At 39.1% G+C, this 23,571-nt stretch overlaps 1 protein-coding gene across 4 annotated transcripts in view; it reads left to right on the forward strand.

Annotated features, from left to right (window-relative positions):
• Positions 1–23,571, forward strand: part of UBR1 (ubiquitin protein ligase E3 component n-recognin 1) — a 149,748-nt gene that overhangs the window by 28,786 nt on the left and 97,391 nt on the right. For all 4 annotated transcript variants that reach the window (XM_073348599.2, XM_073348601.2, XM_073348598.2 and 1 more), the window contains exons 7-16: positions 6,525–6,587; positions 7,070–7,193; positions 8,466–8,573; positions 9,729–9,817; positions 11,484–11,582; positions 13,182–13,339; positions 16,782–16,881; positions 17,173–17,301; positions 18,420–18,600; positions 21,590–21,651. In XM_073348599.2, coding sequence (XP_073204700.1) covers positions 6,525–6,587; positions 7,070–7,193; positions 8,466–8,573; positions 9,729–9,817; positions 11,484–11,582; positions 13,182–13,339; positions 16,782–16,881; positions 17,173–17,301; positions 18,420–18,600; positions 21,590–21,651 — 1,113 coding nt within the window. The remainder of the gene's footprint in view (positions 1–6,524; positions 6,588–7,069; positions 7,194–8,465; positions 8,574–9,728; positions 9,818–11,483; positions 11,583–13,181; positions 13,340–16,781; positions 16,882–17,172; positions 17,302–18,419; positions 18,601–21,589; positions 21,652–23,571) is intronic.

The following is a 23,571-nucleotide window of genomic DNA, read 5'->3' on the forward strand; positions in this document are numbered from 1 at the left end:
CTTTCTTATTCCCTTTCTCCACACCATTCAAGGTTTTATAGACTTCTATCATACTCTCCCTCAGTGGTCTCTTTTCCAAGATGAACAGTCCCAGTCTTAATCTCGACTCATATGGAAACTGTGCCATACCCCCCTAACCATTTTGGTTGCCCTTCTCTGTACTTTTTCCAGTTGTAATATATCTTTTTTTTTTTTTTTTTTGAGATGAGGCGACCAGAACTGCATGCAGTATTCAAGGTGTTGGCGTACCATTGATTTATATAGTGGCATTATGCTGTTTTCCGTCTTCTCTATCCCTTTCCTAATGGTCCCTAACATTTGTTAACTTTTTTGCCTGCCACTGCACCTTGAGCAGATGTTTTCAGAGAACTATCCATGATGATCCTAATCTTTCTTCAGTGGTAACAGCTAATTTATCCCATCATTTTGTATATCTAGTTGGGGTTCTATTTTCCAGTGTGCATTACTTTGCATGATCAACATTGAATTTCATCTGCCATTTTGTTGTCCCATCTCCCAGTTATGTGAGAACTCTTTGTAATTCTCCTCAGTCAGCTTTGGATTTAACTGTCTTGAGTGATTTTGTATTGTCCCCAAATTTTGCTACCTCACTGTTCACCCCTTTTTTCAGATCATTAATGAATATTGTGAATAGCACAAGTCATTGTACAGATCCTTGGGAGACACTGCATTTACCTCTTTCCATTATGGAAACTGTCCATTTGTTCCTACCCTTTATTTCCTTTTACTCTGTTGCTGGTCCATGAGAGGACCTTCCCTCTTATCTCATTGCTGTTTAGTTCGCTTAAGAGCCTTTGGTGAGAGACCTTGTCAAAGGCTTTCAGAAAGTCCAACTGCACTATATCTACTGGATCACTTGTCCATACACTAGTTGACTCCCTCAAAGAATTTGAATAGATTGGTGAGGCATGATTTCCCTTTACAAAAGCCAAGTTGATTCTTCCCCAACATAGTTGCTGAACCGACTAGTGGGGATGCCATTTTAGATTTGGTTTTGGTGAGTAGTGAGGATCTCATAGAAGAAATGGTTGTAGGGGATCATCTTGGTTCAAGTGATCATGAGTTAATTCAGTTCAAACTGAACGGAAGGATTAACAAAAATAAATCTGCAACTAGGGTTTTTGATTTCAAAAGGGCTGACTTTCAAAAATTAAGGAAATTAGTTAGGGAAGTAGATTGGACTGAAGAATTTATGGATCTAAAGGCAGAGGAGGCCTGGGATTACTTTAAATCAAAGCTGCAGAAGCTATTGGAAACCTGCATCCCGAGAAAGGGGAAAAAATTCATAGGCAGGAGTTGTAGACCAAGCTGGATGAGGAAGCATCTCAGAGAGGTGATTAAGAAAAAGCAGAAAGCATACAGGGAGTGGAAGATGGGAGGGATCAGCAAGGAAAGCTACTTTATTGAGGTCAGAGCATGTAGGGATAAAGTGAGACAGGCTAAAAGTCAAGTAGAGTTGGACCTTGCAAAGGGAATTAAAACCAATAGTAAAAGGTTCTATAGCCATATAAATAAGAAGAAAACAAAGAAAAAAGAAGTGGGACCACTAAACACTGAGGATGGAGTAGAGGTCAAGGCTAATCTAGGCATGGCCCAATATCTAAACAGATACTTTGCCTCAGTCTTTAATAAGGCTAAAGAGGATCTTAGGGATAATGGTAGCATGACAAATGGGAATGAGGATATGGAGGTAGATATTACCATACCTGAGGCAGAAGCAAAACTCAAACAGCTTAATGGGACTAAATTGGGGGGGGCCCAGATAATCTACATCCAAGAATATTAAAGGAATTGGCACCTGAAATTGGAAGCCCATTAGCAAGAATTTTTAATGAATGTGTAAACTCAGGGGTTGTACCATATGATTGGAGAATTGCTAACATAGTTCCTATTTTTAAGAAAGGAAAAAAGTGATCTGGGTAACTACAGGCCTGTTAGTTTGACATCTGTAGTATGCAAGGACTTGGAAAAAATTTTGAAGGAGAAAGTAGTTAAGGACATTGAAGTCAATGGTAAATGGGACAAAATACAACATGGTTTTACAAAAGGTAGATCGTGCCAAACCAACCTGTTCTCCTTCTTTGAGAAAGTAACAGATTTATTAGACAAAGGAAACGCAGTGGCTCTAATTTACCTAGATTTCAGTAAGGCCTTTGATACTGTGCCACATGGGGAATTATTAGTTAAGTTGGAAAAGATGGGGATCAATATGAAAATTGAAAGGTGGATAAGGAATTGGTTAACGGGGAGACTACAGCGGGTCCTACTGAAAGGTGAACTGTCAGGCTGGAGGGAGGTTACCAGTGGAGTTCCTCAAGGATCAGTTTTGGGACCAATCTTATTTAATCTTTTTATTAGTGACCTCGGCACAAAAAGTGGGAGTGTACTAATAAAGTTTGTGTACGATACAAAGCTGGGAGGTATTGCCAATTTAGAGAATGACCGGGATATCATACAGGAGGATCTGGATGACCTTGTAAACTGGAGTAATAGTAATAGGATGAAATTTAATAGTGAGAAGTATAAAGTTATGCATTTAGGGTTTAATAAAAAGAATTTTAGTTATAAGCTGGGGACGCATCAATTAGAAGTAACGGAGGAGGAGGAGGACCTTGGAGTATTGGTTGATCATAGGATGACTATGAGCCGCCAATGTGATATGGCCGTGAAAAAAACTAATGCAGTCTTGGGATGCATTAGGCGAGGTATTTCCAGTAGAGATAAGGAGGTGTTAGTATCGTTATACAAGGCACTGATGAGACCTCACCTGGAATATTGTGTGCAGTTCTGGTCTCCCATGTTTAAGAAGGATGAATTCAAAGTGGAAGAGGTACAGAGAAGGGCTACTAGGATGATCCAAGGAATGGAAAACTTGTCTTGTGAAAGGAGACTCAAGGAGCTTGGCTTGTTTAGCCTAACTAAAAGAAGGTTGAGGGGAGATATGATTGCTCTCTATAAATATATCAGAGGGATAAATACTGGAGAGGGAGAGGAATTATTTAAGCTCAGTACCAATGTGGACACACGAACAAATGGATATAAACTGGTCATCAGGAAGTTTAGTCTTGAAATTAGATAAAGGTTTTTAACCATCAGAGGAGTGAAGTTTTGGAATAGCCTTCCAAGGGAAGCAGTGAGGGCAAAAGATCTATCTGGCTTTAAGATTAAACTCGATAAGTATATGGAGGAGATGGTATGATGGGATAACACGATTTTGGCAATTAATTGATCTTTAAATATTCATGGTAAATAGGCCCAATGGCCTGTGATGGGTTGTTAGATGGGATGGGATCTGAGTTACTACAGAGAATTCTTTCCTGGGTATCTGGCTGGTGAATCTTGCCCATATGCTCAGGGTTTAGCTGATCGCCATATTTGGGGTCAGGAAGGAATTTTCCTCCAGGGCAGATTGGAAGAGGCCCTGGAGGTTTTTTGCCTTCCTTTGTAGCATGGGGCACGGGTCACTTGCTGGAGGATTCTCTGCTCCTTGCAGTCTTTAAACCACGATTTGTGGACTTCAGCACCTCAGACATAGGTGAGAGGTTTTTCGCAGGAGTGGGTGGGTGAGATTCTGTGGCCTGCGTTGTGCAGGAGGTCGGACTAGATGATCCTAATGGTCCCCTTCTGACCTTAGTATCTATGTATCTATATTGTGTTCATCTCTGTGTGTGATAATTCTGTTCTTTACTATAGTTTCAACCGGTTTGCTCCCTGACCCTGTAATTGCCAGAATTGCCTCTGAAGACTTTAAAAAAAAAAAAAAAATCGTCATCACATTAGCCATCCTCCAATCATCTGTGCAGAGGCTGATTTAACTGATAGGTTACATACCATTTAGTAGTTCCGCAATCTCGTATCTGATTTCCTTCAGAACTCTTGGATGAAAACCATCTGGTTCTGCTGATTTATTAGTTTAATTTATCAGTTTGTTCCAAAACCTCTGCTGCTGACACCTCAGTGTGAGACAGTTCCTCAAATGCATCACCTAAAAAGAATGGCTCAGATGTGGGAACCTTCCTCACGTACTCAGTGTAGTCTGATGCATAGGATTCACCTGGGCCTTGTCTTCCTGAAGTGTTCCTTTAGCATCTTGATTATCCAGTGCCCCCATTGATTGTTTAGAGGCTTCCTGCGTCTGACTGACTTAAAAAAAAATTGTTCTTAGTTTCTGTGCTTTTTTTCTAGTTATTCTTCAAATTCTTTTTTGACCTGCCTAATTATACTTAACGTTTGGCAAGTCCAGTGTAAACGTTACTCTCTATTTCCCATATTAGTATTTTACTTAGGATACCTTTTTGTCTCTAACCACCTCTTTTACTTTGTTGGTTAGCCATGGTGTGATTTTTTTTGGTCCTCTTATTATTTTTTTAAATTATGGATTCACATTTTTTTTCTTCCTCTGTTATGGTATTTTTAAATAGTTTCTGTGCAGCTCGCACGCATTTCACTCCTGTGGCTTTTCTTTTTAATTTCTTTTTACCTCACTTCCTCATTTTTGTGTATTTTCCCCTTTCTGAAGTTAAATGCTACTGTGGTGGGTTTCTTTAGTATTGTCCCCCTGCAAGGATGCTAAATTTAATTATATTATGGTTGCTAATACTGATGATTAAGCTATTCACCTCTTGTACCAGTTCCTGTGCTCCACTCAGGACGAAGTCAGGAATTGCCTCTCCCCTTGTGGATTCCAGGATTAGCTGCTCCAAAAAGCAGTCATTAATTGTGCCTAGAAAATGTATCTTTGCATCCTGTCCTGAGGTGACATGTTCCCAGTCAATATGGGGTTAATTGAAATCCCCCCCTTTATTATTGGGTTTTCTGTTTTTGGAGTCTCACGTCTAACTCAGCTTTTCTAAACTTTTTGCCTTGTGTAAAATTGAGACCGCCACCTTACACAATACTTGGTTAGACTCTGTTACTATCTTTCACCATTTCCGTTTAGCCTATTAATTCAACCAAAACAGAGAGAACCCTACCTGTTCCTTCCTTGGGTGATTTATATCCCAGCTTGCATAGAAATAACAATTTCTAGCTAGACAGCTGTGTCTGAACACTGATTAATGGTGAGCTGTAATTGTCATATGACCTTGAATTCATTTAGTTAAATCCTTTGTTTAGTCCTAGAATTCTGATTTCTTAAGATAGAGCTGAGGAGAATTATTTGTTGTTTTACTAGTCTCATTTAAGTTATTAAACTCAAGTACACTATCCTATTTATTTTTCCCAGTTTTATTCTTTTTCTTTAATCTAGGAGATTTTTTTAGATAGTTTTATAACCTAATTTACTTTAATTGAATTTACCTTGGTTACTTTACACTTAATGTGTTTACTGAAATGTTAATGATGTTTAATCATTAGCCTCTCTCAGTAGGAGACTAAGGGTATGTCTTCGATGCCAACGTTAAAGTGCTGCCACGTTAACATGGCTGTGTAGTTATGGCACTAGCACTGTGCTCAGGGGTGTGTTTTTCAGCGCTGTAAAGTGGCAGTGTAGACAAGGCCTTAGGGTTTATCTACAGGAACAACTAGACCACGGCAAGCCGGGGTGTGAACCTGCCCTGCAGTAGTTGATCATGGCCTTCGTTAACCGTTCATTGGAATGCAGCTCAAAACATTCTAACAAACTCAACAGATCAACAGAATGCATATGGACGTTGGACCACATTCACAGTAACGTCAGGGTAGATTCACACCCCAGCTTGCCATGGTTTAGTTGCTCATGTAGAGAAGTTCAAATACCCATTGATATATTTAGTGCCTTGAGTAGATGACTGAATATAGCATGGTTGTTGATTCTTATAGCTTTGAGTTTTATTCTTCTATGATAGAAATTTTGCCAATATTTAATCAATTTTTGTTGTGATTTTTCTCTTACATTTTAGAATTACATAAGTAATTACAAGTTAATTTAAGTATTAATACTTTAATACTCATTTACCTTTTATTTTATATGCTTATCTCATTTGCCTATTCATTGCTGATTGAGTTGTGTATTAATATTCTCTTGTCATTTTATATACTTATTGATTTATTTTGTGTATTGATTTTTCTCTTTATTTTAGTTATTTAAATATTTTCTTAATTTTGAAGAAAATAATTGTTGATTATGAGGCGTCACCTAGTGCATTAAAAGAACCCCTGCTACTAAAATAATAGTCTCCTGAATAGTCTGTATCGATAATTCCATCTTTTGATTTTGGTTTCCCTGAACTAATTTCATGAGAAACAATTATTTATTAATTCCATCTATTTAATTGTTGTTTCTCCCACTTATCAACCCTAATTGAATTATTTTTGTTTAGTAATTTTTAGATAAAATTAATTGGCAGTCAGATACCTGTTTCCTCACCACACCTGCCTTGTGCTGCCTGCTTATTTTGAATAATGTCACCTAGCAGGGACCTGGCCGAAGTGTCTTTTTTTAATTTAATTTAATTTAATTTATTCTTTTTTTTTTCAATATTTTATTTATTCATTTCTTATTTAATTCCTTGTTATTTAAACAGGGTCGTAGGGCTGTTAAAGAGGGAACTTATGTATCCTGTCAGGAAGCAAAGGAAGAAATCAAGGTAACTTCCTGAAATCTTTATTCCAGTCTTACAAATTTTGGTGTTCTTTGTATTTTTTTTATTACCTTTTTTTTGTTATTTGCAGTGATGATGTAGCCGTGTTGGTCCCAGGATATTAGAGAGAATCTGTGTAAACTCAAAAGCTTGTCTCTTTCACCAACAGAATTTGGTCCGATTAAAATATATTACCTCACTCAATTTGTCTGTCTATATTTTTGTTATGTAATCTTTATAACTTAATACATGCAGATTTTTTTATAATCTTTCTTTAAACCCCTTGAGATACAATTTATTCCACCATCTTTTGGTCAAGTTAGATACACGTGTTAAACACTGTCCTAAATCGGGAGTCAGCTGGTTTAGGTGTCTGAAGCAAAAATTTGCTTAAGTGAGAGGAGGGTTCGTGAACGGGTTAAGAAGATTAGAACTTCTGGGCCTTCTCTCCTTCAAACTTTATTTTCTTGTTTTTACCTGACTTGTAGAGGCACTCTGAGAATGTCTCCCAACGACCGCTTCATGTGGAGGTTCTGCATGCTGATGTTATGGCTCATCAGAAATTTGCTTTGCGTCTTGGTTCTTGGTTGAACAAACTTATGAGCTATTCAAGTAAGCATATAATTTACTTTGTTCCAGTAATGGGCTGCCAAAACTTTAGCAAGATGTACCCTCAAAAAATATCTCTTTAGGCAGCAATACATGTGATATTCCCTTGTTTAAAATACTCCCATTTTTCTCCCCTTAAAATAAATAATCTGTTTCTCTCTTCTCCCTTGCAATAATATATCTATCTTTTCATCACTTCACCCCTCAAACTGTTATGGTGTGTTCCCCTCCTTTCCCCGCCTCCAGAATCTCATGGAGACTCTTTAGGTGGCTTTCCTGTCTGTGTGCTGATTCTTTGGGAACGTTCCAAACCTAACTGACTAATTTTACATAAAGTGTGTGTGGAGAAGAGATTTTTAAAGTGTCTTGCTGCAGAAGCCAGCTGCTTGCTCCTTTCAGTCCTAATAATGTGTTTCTTTTCAAGATTCTTCAAAATGAAAATGGTTAGATTGTTTTTTGAAAACTTAGATTCTCCTCCCTGAGGCCCAAAGGCTGACTGTGTTAACAAGAGACTCTCAGGTCCACTCCAGACTCGTTATTTTTCCAAATTTAGAATGTTGCTTAGAAAATAAAACAAAAAATCCATTCATAGGCCCCTTTCTCTTCTCAGAGAAGTGGGTGCTAGGTTTAGTCCTTATTAAACTGAATCAAATCACCACTGTTTTTGCTTCTTGATTGCAAAATTGCATTGCACATAAGAAACCTCTAATATAAGGACTCATTTCCTAATTCTCTTTCACCAATGCTTTTGTCTTTAGAAAAGTGGCTATCATACATTCATCCTACTTCTGCAAATAATTTGTTTATCAATAACTTTAAAGAAATATAAGATGACATTTTGGAATCTTACACAAAGCCTATGTAATCCAACTTCGTAAGAGTACCCTGTGTAGGGGCTGGAAGAGATAAAGTCACATCCCAACCTGGCCTGCTCACCTGTGTTCAGATCAGGTGTAGAATTTTCTGTGCAAGGCTGTCTTGACCCCCTTCCTAGTGAAATGTCAGTCCTCCACAACTCCCTAAATTTCTCTCGTAAGTAGGTAACTCTACTCTGTGGAAATTAGGGAAGTTATTCTGCAGAGCAACAAGGTATGCTGAGATCACACTTGTGTAGAAATATTAAGGTTAGTCAGTGATCTGTGATTTTGGTTTTTAAGATCAGAATCCAGAAGTAATTTCTGTATGAAATTATCTCTTAAACAGACTTGTATTTTGTTGGGTGGACCCCTTGATTATTCAATGACATTACACAAACTAATGTATTTCTCTGTCTAGGTGACTTCCGCCAGATCTTCTGTCAAATATGCCTCAAAGAGGAAGCTGACTCTGAAAAGCCCTGCCTCATAAGCATGTTGATGCTTTGGGATGCAAAACTTCATAAAGGTGGGTGGGTGTATGTAAGTTACTCTGAACTGAAGTTGCAATCCACTTTAATATATTTGTTAAATATGCTAAGTAAATAAATGCCCTAAAATGGAAGCCATAGTAGTATAAGTTAAGTCTTCAATGTAGTTCTTAATTCTAGGGCAGCTGAAGTTTAAGAATATGATTGAGTTTTGTTAAGTGTTGGCCTCCTTATCCTTTCCTTTCAAATTTACATATTTTGGAGGATGTACTCTGGGAATGTAACTTGACGATGAAAACCTGCTCTCAGTTTTCAAATGTAAAATGTTACAAAATAGAAGGTATGAAAACATTTCAGCTACAGTGACATAAGTATAATTGTTTATATATGTATCTATAATGGCTAAGTAAAGGACAAAGGGAAGACGCACCTTCATTACTGAGAGTGGTAGGATATTCCATACAAAATAACCAGAGTAGAAAGTGTCTGAGAAGAGAATGATATGCCTGATTGGCATAAAAGATTTAAGAGCCCAGAAACTGTTCACAAATGGAGACGCAACCCTTCAGAACTAGAACATTCCTCCTGTTTCCAAACTAAGTAAAACCACAAAATGTCAAAGAGGATCTGTTACCCTTAAACAGCGAAGCTAAGAAAGCTTAACACGCATGACTTGGATGATTTAAAGAAACCTGTCTGCATACAATTCTTATACTGATTTAATTATCAGTTTAGAAACTAATATAGTTTGGTTGTAATCCTGTCATGTGGACGCAGTTACACAGGTATATTGGTGCTCGTAGCATGTTAGCTTATTTGTTTCTAAATTCTATATAGTGTAATTGCTACAAACATTGAATGTGGACTGGTCTTAGATCTTTGCTCATTGGCTTTCAAAGAAAGCTAAAAGGAAGTTGAGCTCACTGTGTCCCAAGCGGGTGGGGGGAAACAGAGCCATGTTGGACAAGTGGATTCCTGTATCTACCAGAGCTCTGAAGCAGTTACCTAATGAATGTTGTTAAAATGAATAATAGGCTACTTGCCAGTGGGTTGATTATATGTGTATATGCATAACTGTCTTAATACTTCTAATGATATGGAGTTTCCTTCTCTTTCCACCTGCTCTTTTCCTGCACAAAAAAAAAATAGTGTTTAGTGGAGTAAGAGTAAAACAAATTTTATTATCTTCACAGGGGCAAGGAAGATCCTTCATGAACTTATTTTCAGCAGTTTTTTCATGGAAATGGAGTACAAAAAACTTTTTGCTATTGAATTTGTCAAGGTAACTAGATGTTCATATTTTCTTACATATTGTGGTTATAAATTTTAAACAGGTGATGTCCTCAGAAAAAAACGGGAGAGTAAAAATTATGGATGAAATCTTAAACTGATTTTCATTTCCTAACTCTTCTTGTTTGTGCTTCCATGACCATGGAATTTTAAATTATAGTTAACAATATATTTTAATTTTTAAAATATATCGAGGAAGATATTTATGAGAGAGTGGAATGGTTACTCAGAGAATACATGGTATGTTTATGCCCTCTTTAAATGTACATTGACTTGATAACCCCATAAAACCGTCTGTTTATGGTGTTTTATAAATATTTTTCATGTTCACTAGCCTAATTTCAGAAAGTTTTTTTTTTTGTTTTTTCACATCCGTACTGATATCAGTTTTAAGGTAACTTGCAGTTTGTACAGAAATGCAGCATAGGTGCTGTCCATCTGTAATTCAGGATTCTCAATAAGGTTTTGTCAAGGATTATTTAGATACACGTGTAACTTATTCATTATCACATTGTAGCAATAAAGTTCTGTGGATACTTAGTCCAAAACAGTTCTTCATGCTCCAACCTTGAAAGAAGTTGCTGAAGTGTCTGAGAAGCAATACTGTATCCACTTAAGGATATAAATTAGTATACAACAAAAACCAAAACATATAAAAAACTTGTAAGCTGTATTCACTAGTTGAGATGGGTGCTAGGCAATTTGGCCCAGAGAACCAACAATCTTTCTCTAATCTAAAATGAGGTGCAAGTTCAGCCATAACCTAATGGAATGGACGATAAAAGCCATAGACTTGCCATTCTGGTATTAAGTTTAGAACTATGGAGAATTGTTTTGATTTTAAACTAATGAACTTCCAACATGGAGTGCGTTAGCAACCCTCCTAGCTCAGCCAAAAAAATATGAGACTTCAAGGTCCTTGCTTCAATCCCCGCTTTAGACATGTAGATGCTAATGTGCAACTGTGATGAGCACAGTGTATATATAGCTTTACTACATGCTGCTAGATTTCTGCTACCATTGAAGCAGTGGGTAAACTATCTGATCTTTTTTTTTCAAAAAGATAATGCAATATTTGAGAAATAAACATGAAGTAAGGGCTAGCAGAACATTTTTGTTATGAGAGACAATCCATTTATATTACGAGTGAAAAATGTGAGTGACATTGTTCCTCTTTGGAATGGAAATGTAAGGGAAAGAATTATGCTGAATCCTTAGAGCTTTTGGTGGCAGCTCTTCAACAGAACAGTCCATATTCTGTTTTGTGGAGGGGATAAAGACCTATTTTATGATTCTTGTAATTTCAAGAGCTAAGAGACTGACTGTGTGTGTGTGTGTGTGTTTTGTTTCCCTCATTGGAGAAGGATGGCAGTGTGGGAAATAAAGGAATTAGATTCCATCCGGCAAAGCACCTAAGCATGTGCTTAACTTTAAAGAAGAATCAGTGGTTCTACTCTTGTGTAAAGTTAACCACATTAAGTGCTCTTCTAGATATGGGGCTTTGTGCAGTTCATGTGTGTTGATCTGGAGCTGTTGGGGAGTGATAAAGACATCTGTTTTAACTGTAGTGTTTCTTCCAAGTGAAATTAAATTAAATGTTTTTTGGTTTTATTTAGCTTTAGCTGTTAATCATTTTCCCAATGTTCTCCTTTTCACAGTATTACAAGCTGTTGCAAAAAGAATACATCAGTGATGACCATGATAGAAGTATCTCAGTGACTGCACTCTCAGTTCAGATATTCACTGTACCCACTCTGGTACGTATAGCCAGCACCTCAGTAAATCTATCATGATCCTGGAGTGGTTTATCATGATACCATATCTATAGACTGCTGATTCAATTAGTAGGCAGTTTCCATACATTTGTAGCCAAAGCAAAAAGGGTATTTAGAGTTTGCTAAAATAAAAGGGTAAATTGTTTTGTCTGAAGTTTTTACGAAAATTCATCACAGAAATGAGAAGGGATGCAAGTAAATGGAGTTCTGCACAAGGTCATTCTATAAATCAGCTAAATTTCTTTTAGTCTGCAGCTCAAGATTACCTTTTTCCCTGCAGAGGGGAAAAAGTGTGTGTTTGTGTGTGTGTGTGTGTGGGGAGACCTGGGGGGAAAGAAAAGGATGAAGAAGTCCTAAAAGACAGGAGGCGGCATCTGTGTGTGTTTCGAAGGTAGAGTTCCTGCTTGGTTTTTACATGAGAAATTCAGATCTCTTCTACCTTGTCTTTCAAGGAAGTCTTTATAGATGACTGGGGAGCTAGTAGTTTGTCACTGCAGCTATTAAGGAAATACAGCGTGATCAGTTGAAATGAATGATTTTTGTTCAGCTTGTTAACAAATGTTTTGGACACCTGTGTAACTTGTACTCTTGCCAAACACTTAGACTCCCTGGCTGAAAAGAGTTGGCACCGGTCCCTCTTCAACAGAAGAATGAGAGCCATCCCACTCCAGTATTTTATTCCGCTAGTAAAATAAATAAATAAATAATAATAAAGGAAGACATGATTTGATGTTTGTAACATTTCTAAAGTAAAAATAATGAGGTTGTGTGTTCATACATCATAAAGAAACAAAGAACACAAACACATTTTCTTTCCTTTACAGTTTTGCCTTTCAAGTCAGGCACTAGATGAAAATACCAGCATACAGAAAATGAGCCAAATTCCACAGAGCTGATACAGAGAGGGATTACACCTGTGCAGAAGGAGGAATTCACCTTGGCATAGGGCAGTCAGTGTTGTGGTCACACCTTTTTCCTCAAGGTTTTCATGAGCTTTAACTCTCACCAGCTCTAACTTACCTACAGGAGATTCATTGGTAGGAGCCACTGAACCGGCACACATCCCTCCTCTCTGGCCACACACTCTGCCAGCCACAGCCATCCACTTTTCAGGTGATGGGACCATTAGAGCCCTACTGCCTGGCATTACTGCTATTACAGTAGCATAAAGCAGCCTCAGTCTTGTCCCTTGGCAAACTTTCTACCACAGGAGACTTGTTCTGTATCCCTTTGTCCCCAGATAAAAGGGAATCTCACTTCCCTGAAGAGAATGATATGGAAGTTGCTCAGAGGCTGAAGTTACTCTTTTTTTCACTTAGTGTCTCATAGTTCAGGTCCTGGCATTGCGTACTGTACTAGGGGGTCAAAACTGCGATATGGCACTATACGTTTTTAGACACCATCCTCTTTACTGCAAGTGTGGCTCAGCTGACACGCAGCACTAGAGAATGTTTGGCAAAGTATAAACCGCTTTGCCACAAGTGTCGAACATCCAAATTATGAATTAATAGGAGCAGAGAGTGTCTACCTATTCTTGCAGCCAGGCAGATTCCTATTGTTGAAACACCATTTCCCACACAGGCACGCCATCTTATTGAAGAGCAAACTGTAATAACCATCATCACAGAGACACTACTAGAAGTGCTGCCAGAGTACTTGGACAAGAATGAGAAGTTCAACTTCCAGGGTTACAGCCAGGACAAACTGGGTCGGGTGTATGCAGTCATATGTGACCTCAAGTAAGTGTACATTTGAGGAGGGAGTATGAAAAACTTCCACAAACAGATTGCCTTGTTGTCACCTTGCTTTAAAGTAGATCCCAACTAGTTTAAAGTATCAAAAGAAACTGCAAAAAATGCAGTACTACAACAAACCCAGTGGACACACATCTTTAATTTTGCCCTCATAAGATGGCTCCACTGGTATTTCATGGTGTCTGATAATGCCAGCATAGTCATGGGGGTAACGGTCATGCTAATTGTGAATTAGTGACACATAGTGGTGATGGATTAGTTTTACATTGTTAATGTATCTAATGCCACATTTCTGGCTATTGAATAGATGTTCAGTGTGTAGTTCAATAGTTGATAGAATTTTGTGACCGTTCTTTGACGTGTCATTCTTAACATAATTTGTTCTGAAAATTTTGGTTACAACAGTTATAAATGCATGCTTTAAGGTTCTGTTATGTATGTTTAGGTTATGCATCATGTACACTAAAAATAGTGTAATTGGGCAAGTAAGCAAAGAGATTTTAGTTATTTAAATCTCATTGGGTACTGTCTATATATTCGCACGCATGATCCCAATTGTAAATACCCATGACAGTGTATTGTGTTCAGAAATAGATTGATATCACCAGTTAGAATGATGAAAGTAAACCATGGAAAGATACAATTGGTGGATCATTACCAATGGAAAAAGCTGCTGTGAGACCATTTTTGCACATTTAAAGGGGGTCAGTTGCTTTGAATTTTTTTCATAAAACTATTAGAATGGCAAATATTTTTCTTCAATTTTATTTTAACCATAAAACCAAGAATATTAAAGTTTTAGAAGTTAGTGTTACAAAGGCAAGAAAAATGTGAACTTAAAATTGGTCAAGAAGTTCTCCAAAATCCTTTTCTTTTATGTAAAGCAATGAGAATCTCCAGGAAACACTGAGTTTATCAGGCTATCAACTATTCTAGCACACTCGTCATCCTTGGTTACATACATGGTGAGATATATACTAGAAATGAATAACAGAAATTACCTACTATGTTAAGCCCATGAATCTTGCACTGGCAAGGACTTCCCTACAGTATAACCTCCTTGCTAGCAAAAAAAATGACCTTTTTATTAAAAATGTTCCACTTACTGAGAACCTTGTTACACATCTCACTTCAAGGCCCGATCTAACTTGCCTTAAAATTAATGAGATTATTCTCATTGGGTGCACTGAGAGTTGGATCTTGTTTCTTTACTGGAGGTCTTCTGGTGACAGCAGAAGTGAAGTGAAGGCTTAAATCCAGTATGATTCTTAGTGTAAAAAACTTAATTCAGGACATAATCTAAAATAGCAGAATGAAGAGTGGCTATTATGCTAGTTTTTATACTGATACGGCTGCTTAATGAATGAGGTCAAAGTTCCCTAAACTCAGACAGTGGTGGTACTCCTAACATATCTTTCAGAGTAACAGCCGTGTTAGTCTGTATTCGCAAAAAGAAAAGGAGTACTTTTGGCACCTTAGAGACTGATCAATTTATTTGAGCATGAGCTTTTGTGAGCTACAGCTCACTTCATCGGACGCATACTGTGGAAACTGCAGAAGACATTATATACACAGAGACCATGAAACAATACCTCCTCCCACCCCACTCTCCTGCTGGTAATAGCTTATCTAAAGTGATCATCAAGTTGGGCCATTTCCAGCACAAATCCAGGTTTTCTCACCCTCCGCCCCCCCCCCCCCCACACACACACAAACTCACTCTCCTGCTGGTAATAGCCCATCCAAAGTGACCACTCTCTTTAAAATGTGTATGATAATCAAGGTGGGCCATTTCCAGCACAAATCCAGGTTCTCTCACCCCCCCACCTCCCCCCCACAAACTCACTCTCCTGCACCCCCCCACCTCCCCCCCACACCCTCCTGCTGCAGGAGAGTGAGTTTGTGGGGGGGAGGTGGGGGGGTGAGAGAACCTGGATTTGTGCTGGAAATGGCCCACCTTGATTATCATACACATTTTAAAGAGAGTGGTCACTTTGGATGGGCTATTACCAGCAGGAGAGTGAGTTTGTGGGGGGGGGGGCGGAGGGTGAGAAAACCTGGATTTGTGCTGGAAATGGCCCAACTTGATGATCACTTTAGATAAGCTATTACCAGCAGGAGAGTGGGGTGGGAGGAGGTATTGTTTCATGGTCTCTGTGTATATAATGTCTTCTGCAGTTTCCACAGTATGCGTCCGATGAAGTGAGCTGTAGCTCACAAAAGCTCATGCTCAAATAAATTGAGCAGTCTCTAAGGTGCCACAAGTACTCCTTTTCTTCTAACATATCTTGTAATGTTTTATTCTAGCTGCTTGGATGTGCAACCCCAAAAGCCTTCCTCCTAACTAGTTTTGTTTCTAGAAACTATTGCGCTAGGTCAAGCAAAGGGCATATTTTCAGTTGGTATTAGATGAAAATAAATATAAAAATATTGATGCTAAAAAAATGTATCTGATTAAATCACTTGTCACTGCCTTTGCTCAAAAAGACTTGGCAAAAGTACATTAACTGTGCAGATGACCGTGATGGATCCTGAGTTCACTAAAAAGTACAAAACTGCAAAATTTATTAAATTATACTTCCAGGCTCTGCCTTATCTCACTTCACTTTATATTTCAGTATAAAATATTCCCATAATGGAGGATGGGTAATAAGTATAGCTAAATAATATGTTCTTGCAAAAAGCTTTACAGCTACAAAGTGTTAAGTCTTAGAAGTCTTTTAGTTAGTGAAGACTATATGAAGAGAAATTTAGCACTAGTAAAGTATTATATGGACAAACATCTTTTCCTGTATTGACCCTGAAATAGGCTGGGTTGTTTCTATTCAGAAATCTGAAGTGGCACAGTGGATGACTAGAGCTGGTAAAAAAAATTGTGAAAGTTCACCAAAAATTGGAATATCTCATAGAAATATAAAGGTCTAAATGGAAAACAAATGTTGATGAAATTTTCCTGACAACTCCCCTTCCTTGTGCATTTTTAAAAAAATTAGCTCTATGGATAAGAAACATAGTAATACAAAAGTATACCCCCTGCAGTAAGGCGGTCTGGGAAATATGACTCTTTAATCCTTGCCATTCTAGTACACCTGGCAAAACTTCATAATACTCTACATTTGCATAGTACTTTGAATCCTGAGAGATTCCAAGTTACTTTTATGCACAGGATTAATAGTAATAATTTAAGAGTAAGATACCTATAGCCTGTAATACCTTTGCATTCAAATTACAGTAATTCCAAACACTGGAACCCTGTAGCTGATACCTCTGCTAGTTTGGGAAGTCCCTACCGAGCGTTTTTGAGATAAAGGATGGTGGTGTGACATGGTGATGATGCTAATGACTTTAATGAATTTGAAAACATTCTAGATATAAATATGGGCAAAAGAAAATCCTAAACTATGAGCAATACCATTTTTTGGGACAGATATATCTTAATCACTAAGCCTACAGTGTGGACAGACAGACTGAGGGTACGGTTTTTGGAAGGATTCCGGTCTTTCTTGAGAATTCTGACTTGTATGCAGGTACAGTGCATTTAATAATGTTTTTCTCATGTGCCATTGCAAAGATATTGGAATATTTGTCATCTGTTCACATAGTACTCTCTGTGGTAATGTTCTGCATGTTGCAGGCACAAAACTGAGATCACAGGTTCTTAAATCTGTATCTTGCGTGGGTGGAGGTAGATGTAACACCATTCCTATTTTAGCCATCTGTGAACAGCCTGCGTTTTTCCCTCTGTTTATGGGGTTTCCTGTTGCTTGAGCATTTGATCACTTACCTTGGTGAATATTCTACGGGGTTCTTTGTTGCAGGGGATGGAGGAGATACAGAGACAGATTGGTCAACATATCGAGGTGGACCCAGATTGGGAAGCAGCCATTGCCATCCAGATGCAGCTGAAGAACATTCTTTTGATGTTCCAAGAGTGGTGTGCCTGTGATGTAAGGAAATACTATTTGTGGTTCTTATGCATGTGGCTGTTTAGTGAACTAGAAGCTTTTCTGAAAAGCTGCACTATTGTACAATACAGAACCTTATAGTTCCCCTTCTTTAAAAACCAACCCATGAACAGATTAGTAAAAGAACTGCAGACAATTAAAAATAAATACATACAGCGTGGTTACCTGACTACTTGTTTGTTTGAAAGGAAATTTCAGGCCTGCAGAGACTTGGAGTTTCTGGGGGGGGGGGGGGGGGAAAAAAAAAAGGTCCCATTCCTCTTCTAGATAGTAATATAATCTGATACGAGAGGGTATGGTACAAGAACCTAGTTAAGGAACATAGTTGTATTTAGACACTAGTTTATAATCATCTGTATGTGTTTATAGGTGTACCTGATATAAAATACCACTGTAGCGAAGTCTGTTAAGCATTTCTATTGTAATCTCTTCTCTTCACAGGTTTATATCTCAACTGAAACTAAACTCGCTTCAGGTTGAAACATAACTTAGTAGGTCAGGAAAGAATTAGTTTCTCAAATAGTGGAGTTTGAAAATAGTCTACTGGAGTACATTGAAAGATGTAGTACATATGGGCCCTTCGCTATTTGTCTGATTTTTATTTAGCGGTGCAGGAAGGGAAGGGGATGAAAAATTAAAGAGAGAGGAAGGAATCTGAAAATGGGAAAGTCACAATGCATCTGTTTCCAAAAATCAAAACCAAATGAGATTTTTAAGTCAAAACAAAATGGACAATTTTTACTTTGAATTGTGGATTTGAAATGAAATTTTTCATTTCAGATTTGACAGTCAAATTCAAGATTTTTATAGAAATTCACATTTTTCCTTGTAAAATTTTGATATGTTTTTTGGGGGGGGGGAGTTATGCAGGTAAATAGTAATGATTAAAATATAGGTTTAACAAACGGGGGCAAAACTTTGTTTTCTGTAGCCTTCTACATGTACATTAATATATGGGCCTGTACTAAGGAATAAGGAAATAACTGTCATGGATTTTTAGTGACCTCATTAAACCATGAAAACAAATAGCAGGAGGATGAGAGGTGTATTTGTGTGTGGGTTTTGTTTAATGAACTGCATAAAAATCTTTTCAATTCTAGGAAGACCTGTTGCTGGAGGCTTACAAAGAGTGCCATACAGCTGTGATGAGGTGCAGCACAAGTAGCCGTTCACGGGAGAAGACGGTGCTTCAGTTATGTGGCCACACTCTGGAAAGCAAACGTTACAGAGTGTCAGTAGATCCTGTCAGCATACACCTGCCACTGTCCAGGACGCTTGCAGGTGAGAGTCAACATGCTTTACTTTTTGAATTGCTTTTTGTAATTGGAATTTCATCTTCCATCTCCACTTTGTCATTCTTCAGGTATGTTGTTCAATCTCTGGCATTGTCCAAAAATGTATTTATAGTTGAAATGTGGAAAAGTAGTATAAAATTTGTTAAAATAGCCATTGCTTTGTACTGGGTTTAAAAGTTAAATGTGGGGGTTTCTCTGGAAATTGTTACCCAAGTTAGTGTTTTTATAGCACCAGAGTAAGTATATTGAATAAATCATGTGACTATAGTATATTTTTAAGAGGGGGAAAACTCACTACAAAGGAAATGATTTTCAAATTTTACTGTATTTTAAAAACAGAGATTTGAACTTTTTCAGAGGCAATGCTCTGGTCCCCTCCACCCTGAGTTTGAAACTGCAGAGTGAGTAAGTGCAACTTGCTTATCGCCTGTGGGAAGGAGGAAGGGATGATAATTTCTTTCCCCCTGTTTTGCAGCACCCTGTTCTGTCAGGGAGCCTTTTTTCCTATAAGGTTGCTGTGACACTGAGTCTTTTGGGGAGAGAAAGAGGGTGGTTTTTGCTGGTTTGGATGGCAGTTTCAGTTTCCAAATATATTTGATATAGCCCTGTGTAGAGCATGCTTCAGTAGGCTGATCTTGAAGTGACAAAGATTACAGTAGCTATGTCCACACTTAAAATGGAGGAATGGCCAGGCGCTAATCTGGAGAGTGGTGTGGGGGAAGCTATCCTAGGTGCACATAATCATTTAAAAGCCACTGAAAATCTAAGACATCCATATTGCTTCCCCCAGTCTACTATTATCACCATGTGTCATAAATATAAAGGGAAGGGTAAACCCCTTTGAAATCCCTCCTGGCCAGGGGAAAGCTCCTCTCACCTGTAAAGGGTTAAGAAGCTAAAGGTAACCTCGCTGGCACCTGACCAAAATGACCAATGAGGAGACAAGATACTTTCAAAAGCTGGGAGGAGGGAGAGAAACAAAGGGTCTGGGTCTGTCTGTAGTCGTCTTGGCCGGGGACAGAACAGGAATGGAGTCTTAGAACTTTTAGTAAGTAATCTAGCTAGGTATGTGTTAGATTATGATTTCTTTAAATGGCTGAGAAAAGAATTGTGCTGAATAGAATAACTATTTCTGTCTGTGTATCTTTTTTGTAACTTAAGGTTTTGCCTAGAGGGGTTCTCTATGTTTTTGAATCTAATTACCCTGTAAGATATATACCATCCTGATTTTACAGGGGGAATTTCTTTATTTCTATTTACTTCTATTTTTTATTAAAAGTCTTCTTGTAAAACACTGAATGCTTTTTCATTGTTCTCAGATCCAAGGGTTTGGGTTTGTGGTCACCTATGCAAATTGGTGAGGCTTTTTATCCAACATTTCCCAGGAAAGGGGGGGTGCAAGTGTTGGGAGGATTGTTCATTGTTCTTAAGATCCAAGGGTCTGGGTCTGTAGTCACCTAGACAAATTGGTGAGGCTTTTTACCAAACCTTGTCCAGGAAGTGGGGTGCAAGGTTTTGGGAAGTATTTTGGGGGGAAGGACGTGTCCAAACAGCTCTTCCCCAGTAACCAGTATTAGTTTGGTGGTGGTAGCGGCCATTCCAAGGATAACGGGGGTAATATTTTGTACCTTGGGGAAGTTTTGACCTAAGCTGGTAAAGATAAGCTTAGGAGGTTTTTCATGCAGGTCCCCACATCTGTACCCTAGAGTTCAGAGTGGGGGAGGAACCTTGACACCATGGCATTCTCTGGTCTGAGCCTTGGCTAATGTACTTCTTTCTTTTCCCCATTTGCTGCTAAACACTGACGGAGATGCTTAATTGCATCCTCTGGGCCATATGAACTGGAGACGTAAAGCTGGGAATTTTAGGAGAATGGAACTCTCTGTTCATGAGAGCACTTCCTTAACTCCTGAGGGAAGATCCTCAGAACAGATCCCTCACTGTGCAGGGAAACTGCAGCCCTGACTTCAGACCGCATGAGACAGTAATTAGTCCATGGCATGTATAACATCCAATCCTGCAGTCTCTTATTCTAACCCAAACACCAGCTGGCCACGCACAATTGGTCTGCAGACTCTGCATGAGTTTGCACAGACAACTACCTGGGATACTCCCATTATGGTCATGGTAGTCATGAAGTTTTGGGCTAACTCTGAATAATCATAATCTATGTGGATTGTAAAATTCCGGGGCACTATTGGCCTTGATGATTTCAACTTCCCATAAGTCAAGAGGAACTTCATCAACTCATACAGGGATTTTGTGGGGCAGCAGGGCAATCTGTGCACCAACCATTTATACTGTCTTAACTTTATCACAGGATTTACAAGTCGAATAGGCTTACCCTGTCAGACTTAGTTTTGAGGCAAGATTCTTCCTACATTTAGGTTGCATGCAAACAGCAGAGTTACACATCCTTCTTGACCATCACCACCCTTTAGCCCTATGCTGCAGAGTGCCTAGCTGAAGAGAAGGAAAAAGAGTTCAGCAGTGTCAACCACTGCCCTATATCTTACTACCATCAACATATCTTCCCCAACACTGCCGCAAAAAAAAACAAAAAAAAAAACCAACCAACCCCCCAAAAACAAAAAGACCCACACCATTTTTCATGCCAGTCCAGATTTTCAGGTTGAACATGTAGGACCTATGCAGTGAGTGGCTACTGCTTTTCCTAAAGCCCAAATAAAACCAGATGCTGTTCCTAAACTGTGTTTTCTTGTCACTACACCGGCCACAAAGGCAACTTGTATCAGATCTTGTAATCTTTAGTGAGAATGCTCCCTTGGTTATGTAATATGTGACTACAGGTTGTAACTTAAGCAAGAAACCATAAGTTTGTAAATACTATTTAGCAAACACTGCTTATAGTTTCTCAGTTTTCCAACACTTTGGTCTAGCATTTATAATCTGATTGAAAAGCCAACTTGGTTGCCTTTGATTTTATCTTGAATTTTCTCCCCTTTGTTCTATAGGCCTACACGTACGATTAAGCAAGACTGAAGCAATCTCAAGACTGCAGGAGTTTGTGCCTTCCGTAAGTGTCTGCTTCAGATGGTAACTGAGCTTGGCTTTTATTGCTGAATTACTTTCTGGTGAGCATCTTAATAGTGAGGGAAGAGAAAAGATGGTTTAACACTATTTTTAATAGTTTGCTAGAACAAATTGCTGTGCAGAAAAAAGAAATGGTTGGTTTGGTTTCTTTTTAAATACGAGAGCGCTCCCGAGGAATCCTCTGCACTAAATCAACATTGTAGGAAGGGAAGGACATACAACCTTACTTTAGAGCAGGGGTCTCAAACACGTGGGGCGTTATTTGCTGTGGCCACCAAGCTCCCCTCACCCACATGCGCCCCGCGTACCGTGTCCCTGCTCCTCCAGGTGCTTCCCGGCGGTGCTTAGCACTTTCCAGGAGGGAGGGGGGAGAAGCGGGGAGCTGTGCACTCAGGGAAAGAGCCAGGGCAGAGGCGAGGATTTGGGTAAGGGGTTGGAATAGGGGTAGGGAGGGGGCGGAGTTGGGGTGGGGACTTTGGGGAAGGGGTTGGAAGAGGCAGGGGTGGGGCCTCCATGGAAGGGGTGGAGTGGGGGCAGGGGTGTCAATGATGCGGCCCTCGGGCCAATGTACTAGTCCTCATGTGGCTCTCGTAGTAATTTGAGTTTGAGATCCCTGCTTTAGAGGCATTACTAGTGTTCAAGAGAGAGTGCTAAAACCTCTGTGGTTAACTTGTTCCCTGAAAAATAGTAGAATCCCACCTGTCAACTGTTCTGTCTGTACCAACTTAAAATTCCCTAGATGACATCTGATCCCAGGTTTTCTGTATAGCATTACGATGTGCTGCTGTTGTGACTCGGAGTCCAAACTGTTCTCTTTCTCAAGAGAGATCTGTGATATGTTTTGAACAAGACTGCTTTTTCCCTCAGTGTTCTTATATTTGTACCCCTAGAATTGTCTGATTCAATGCCTAGTAAAATCCTTCCAATGTAGCAGGTCAATGGTATTACACTATTTTCTATTGTGCCAATTGCTGTAGTAACAAATTATTCTTCTTCAAGTATGTCCCTGGGGTGCTTACACTGCCTGAATCTTTAGAGAGTTTTGATAGTAGTCATGTATCCCATACATCTTTGTGCCCTGCACCAAGGCTATATAGGGCTGCATGGTCGAACTAACCCCAGTTCCTTCTCAACTGCTTCTGTCTGAGACAGAGCATTAGTGTGCCTTTCTGTTTGAAAATACACTATCTCCCACACCCACGCACCCACCCCTTTCTGGCCGAGCGCACACAGAAGTCAAACGTGGAGCTAAGCTGGGATTCACCCAGTTATGCCTTGTTAATGAAGTCCTCAAAATCAATAACACCATCCAGAGCCTTTGGCAAACGTTGAGGGATGCAGAGGACACCTTGCAGATGATGTCCACAGCAAATCTAACCTGGAGCGTGACCTGGCTGTCAAAGCCAACTCTCTGTGCATTGATCAGGAGAAACATATGAGAATGCATAAGACCTTCCCTGATACTCTTAGGCTGTTGAGGTGCACATGGGTCAATATATAGCCCTAAAGGGGGTTCTGCACTGATTAATGAAATCATTTGTGGGGGAGGTTACATTGGTTGCATACAGTGTTTTAATAATATGTGATTATATTTTCACTTATTAAAGGATGTACTAAATATGAATCAAATTCGGTCGGTCTCTCAGTCAGTCGGTCTCAGTCATTTCCCACCTTACAGGATGGGGAAAGGGTGGAGCTTTTTCCTCAGATCACTTTTGCACTCCAGGCTTCAAATGGTGCCTCACTTGCCTGGTCAGTGGTGGGCATTTCCAGTGTATCCACTGCCTGGGGGAGTTGCATATTCCTCAGAAGTGCTTTGTCTGTTCTGTTTTTAAGGGTAGGGTTGAAGAGGAATCCTGAGATAAGTCTCACACTCTTAATGATGGAGCATTCTCTCCACCCA

This window comes from Lepidochelys kempii, chromosome 6, assembly GCF_965140285.1.
Source record: "Lepidochelys kempii isolate rLepKem1 chromosome 6, rLepKem1.hap1, whole genome shotgun sequence".
Lineage (NCBI taxonomy): Eukaryota > Metazoa > Chordata > Testudines > Cheloniidae > Lepidochelys > Lepidochelys kempii.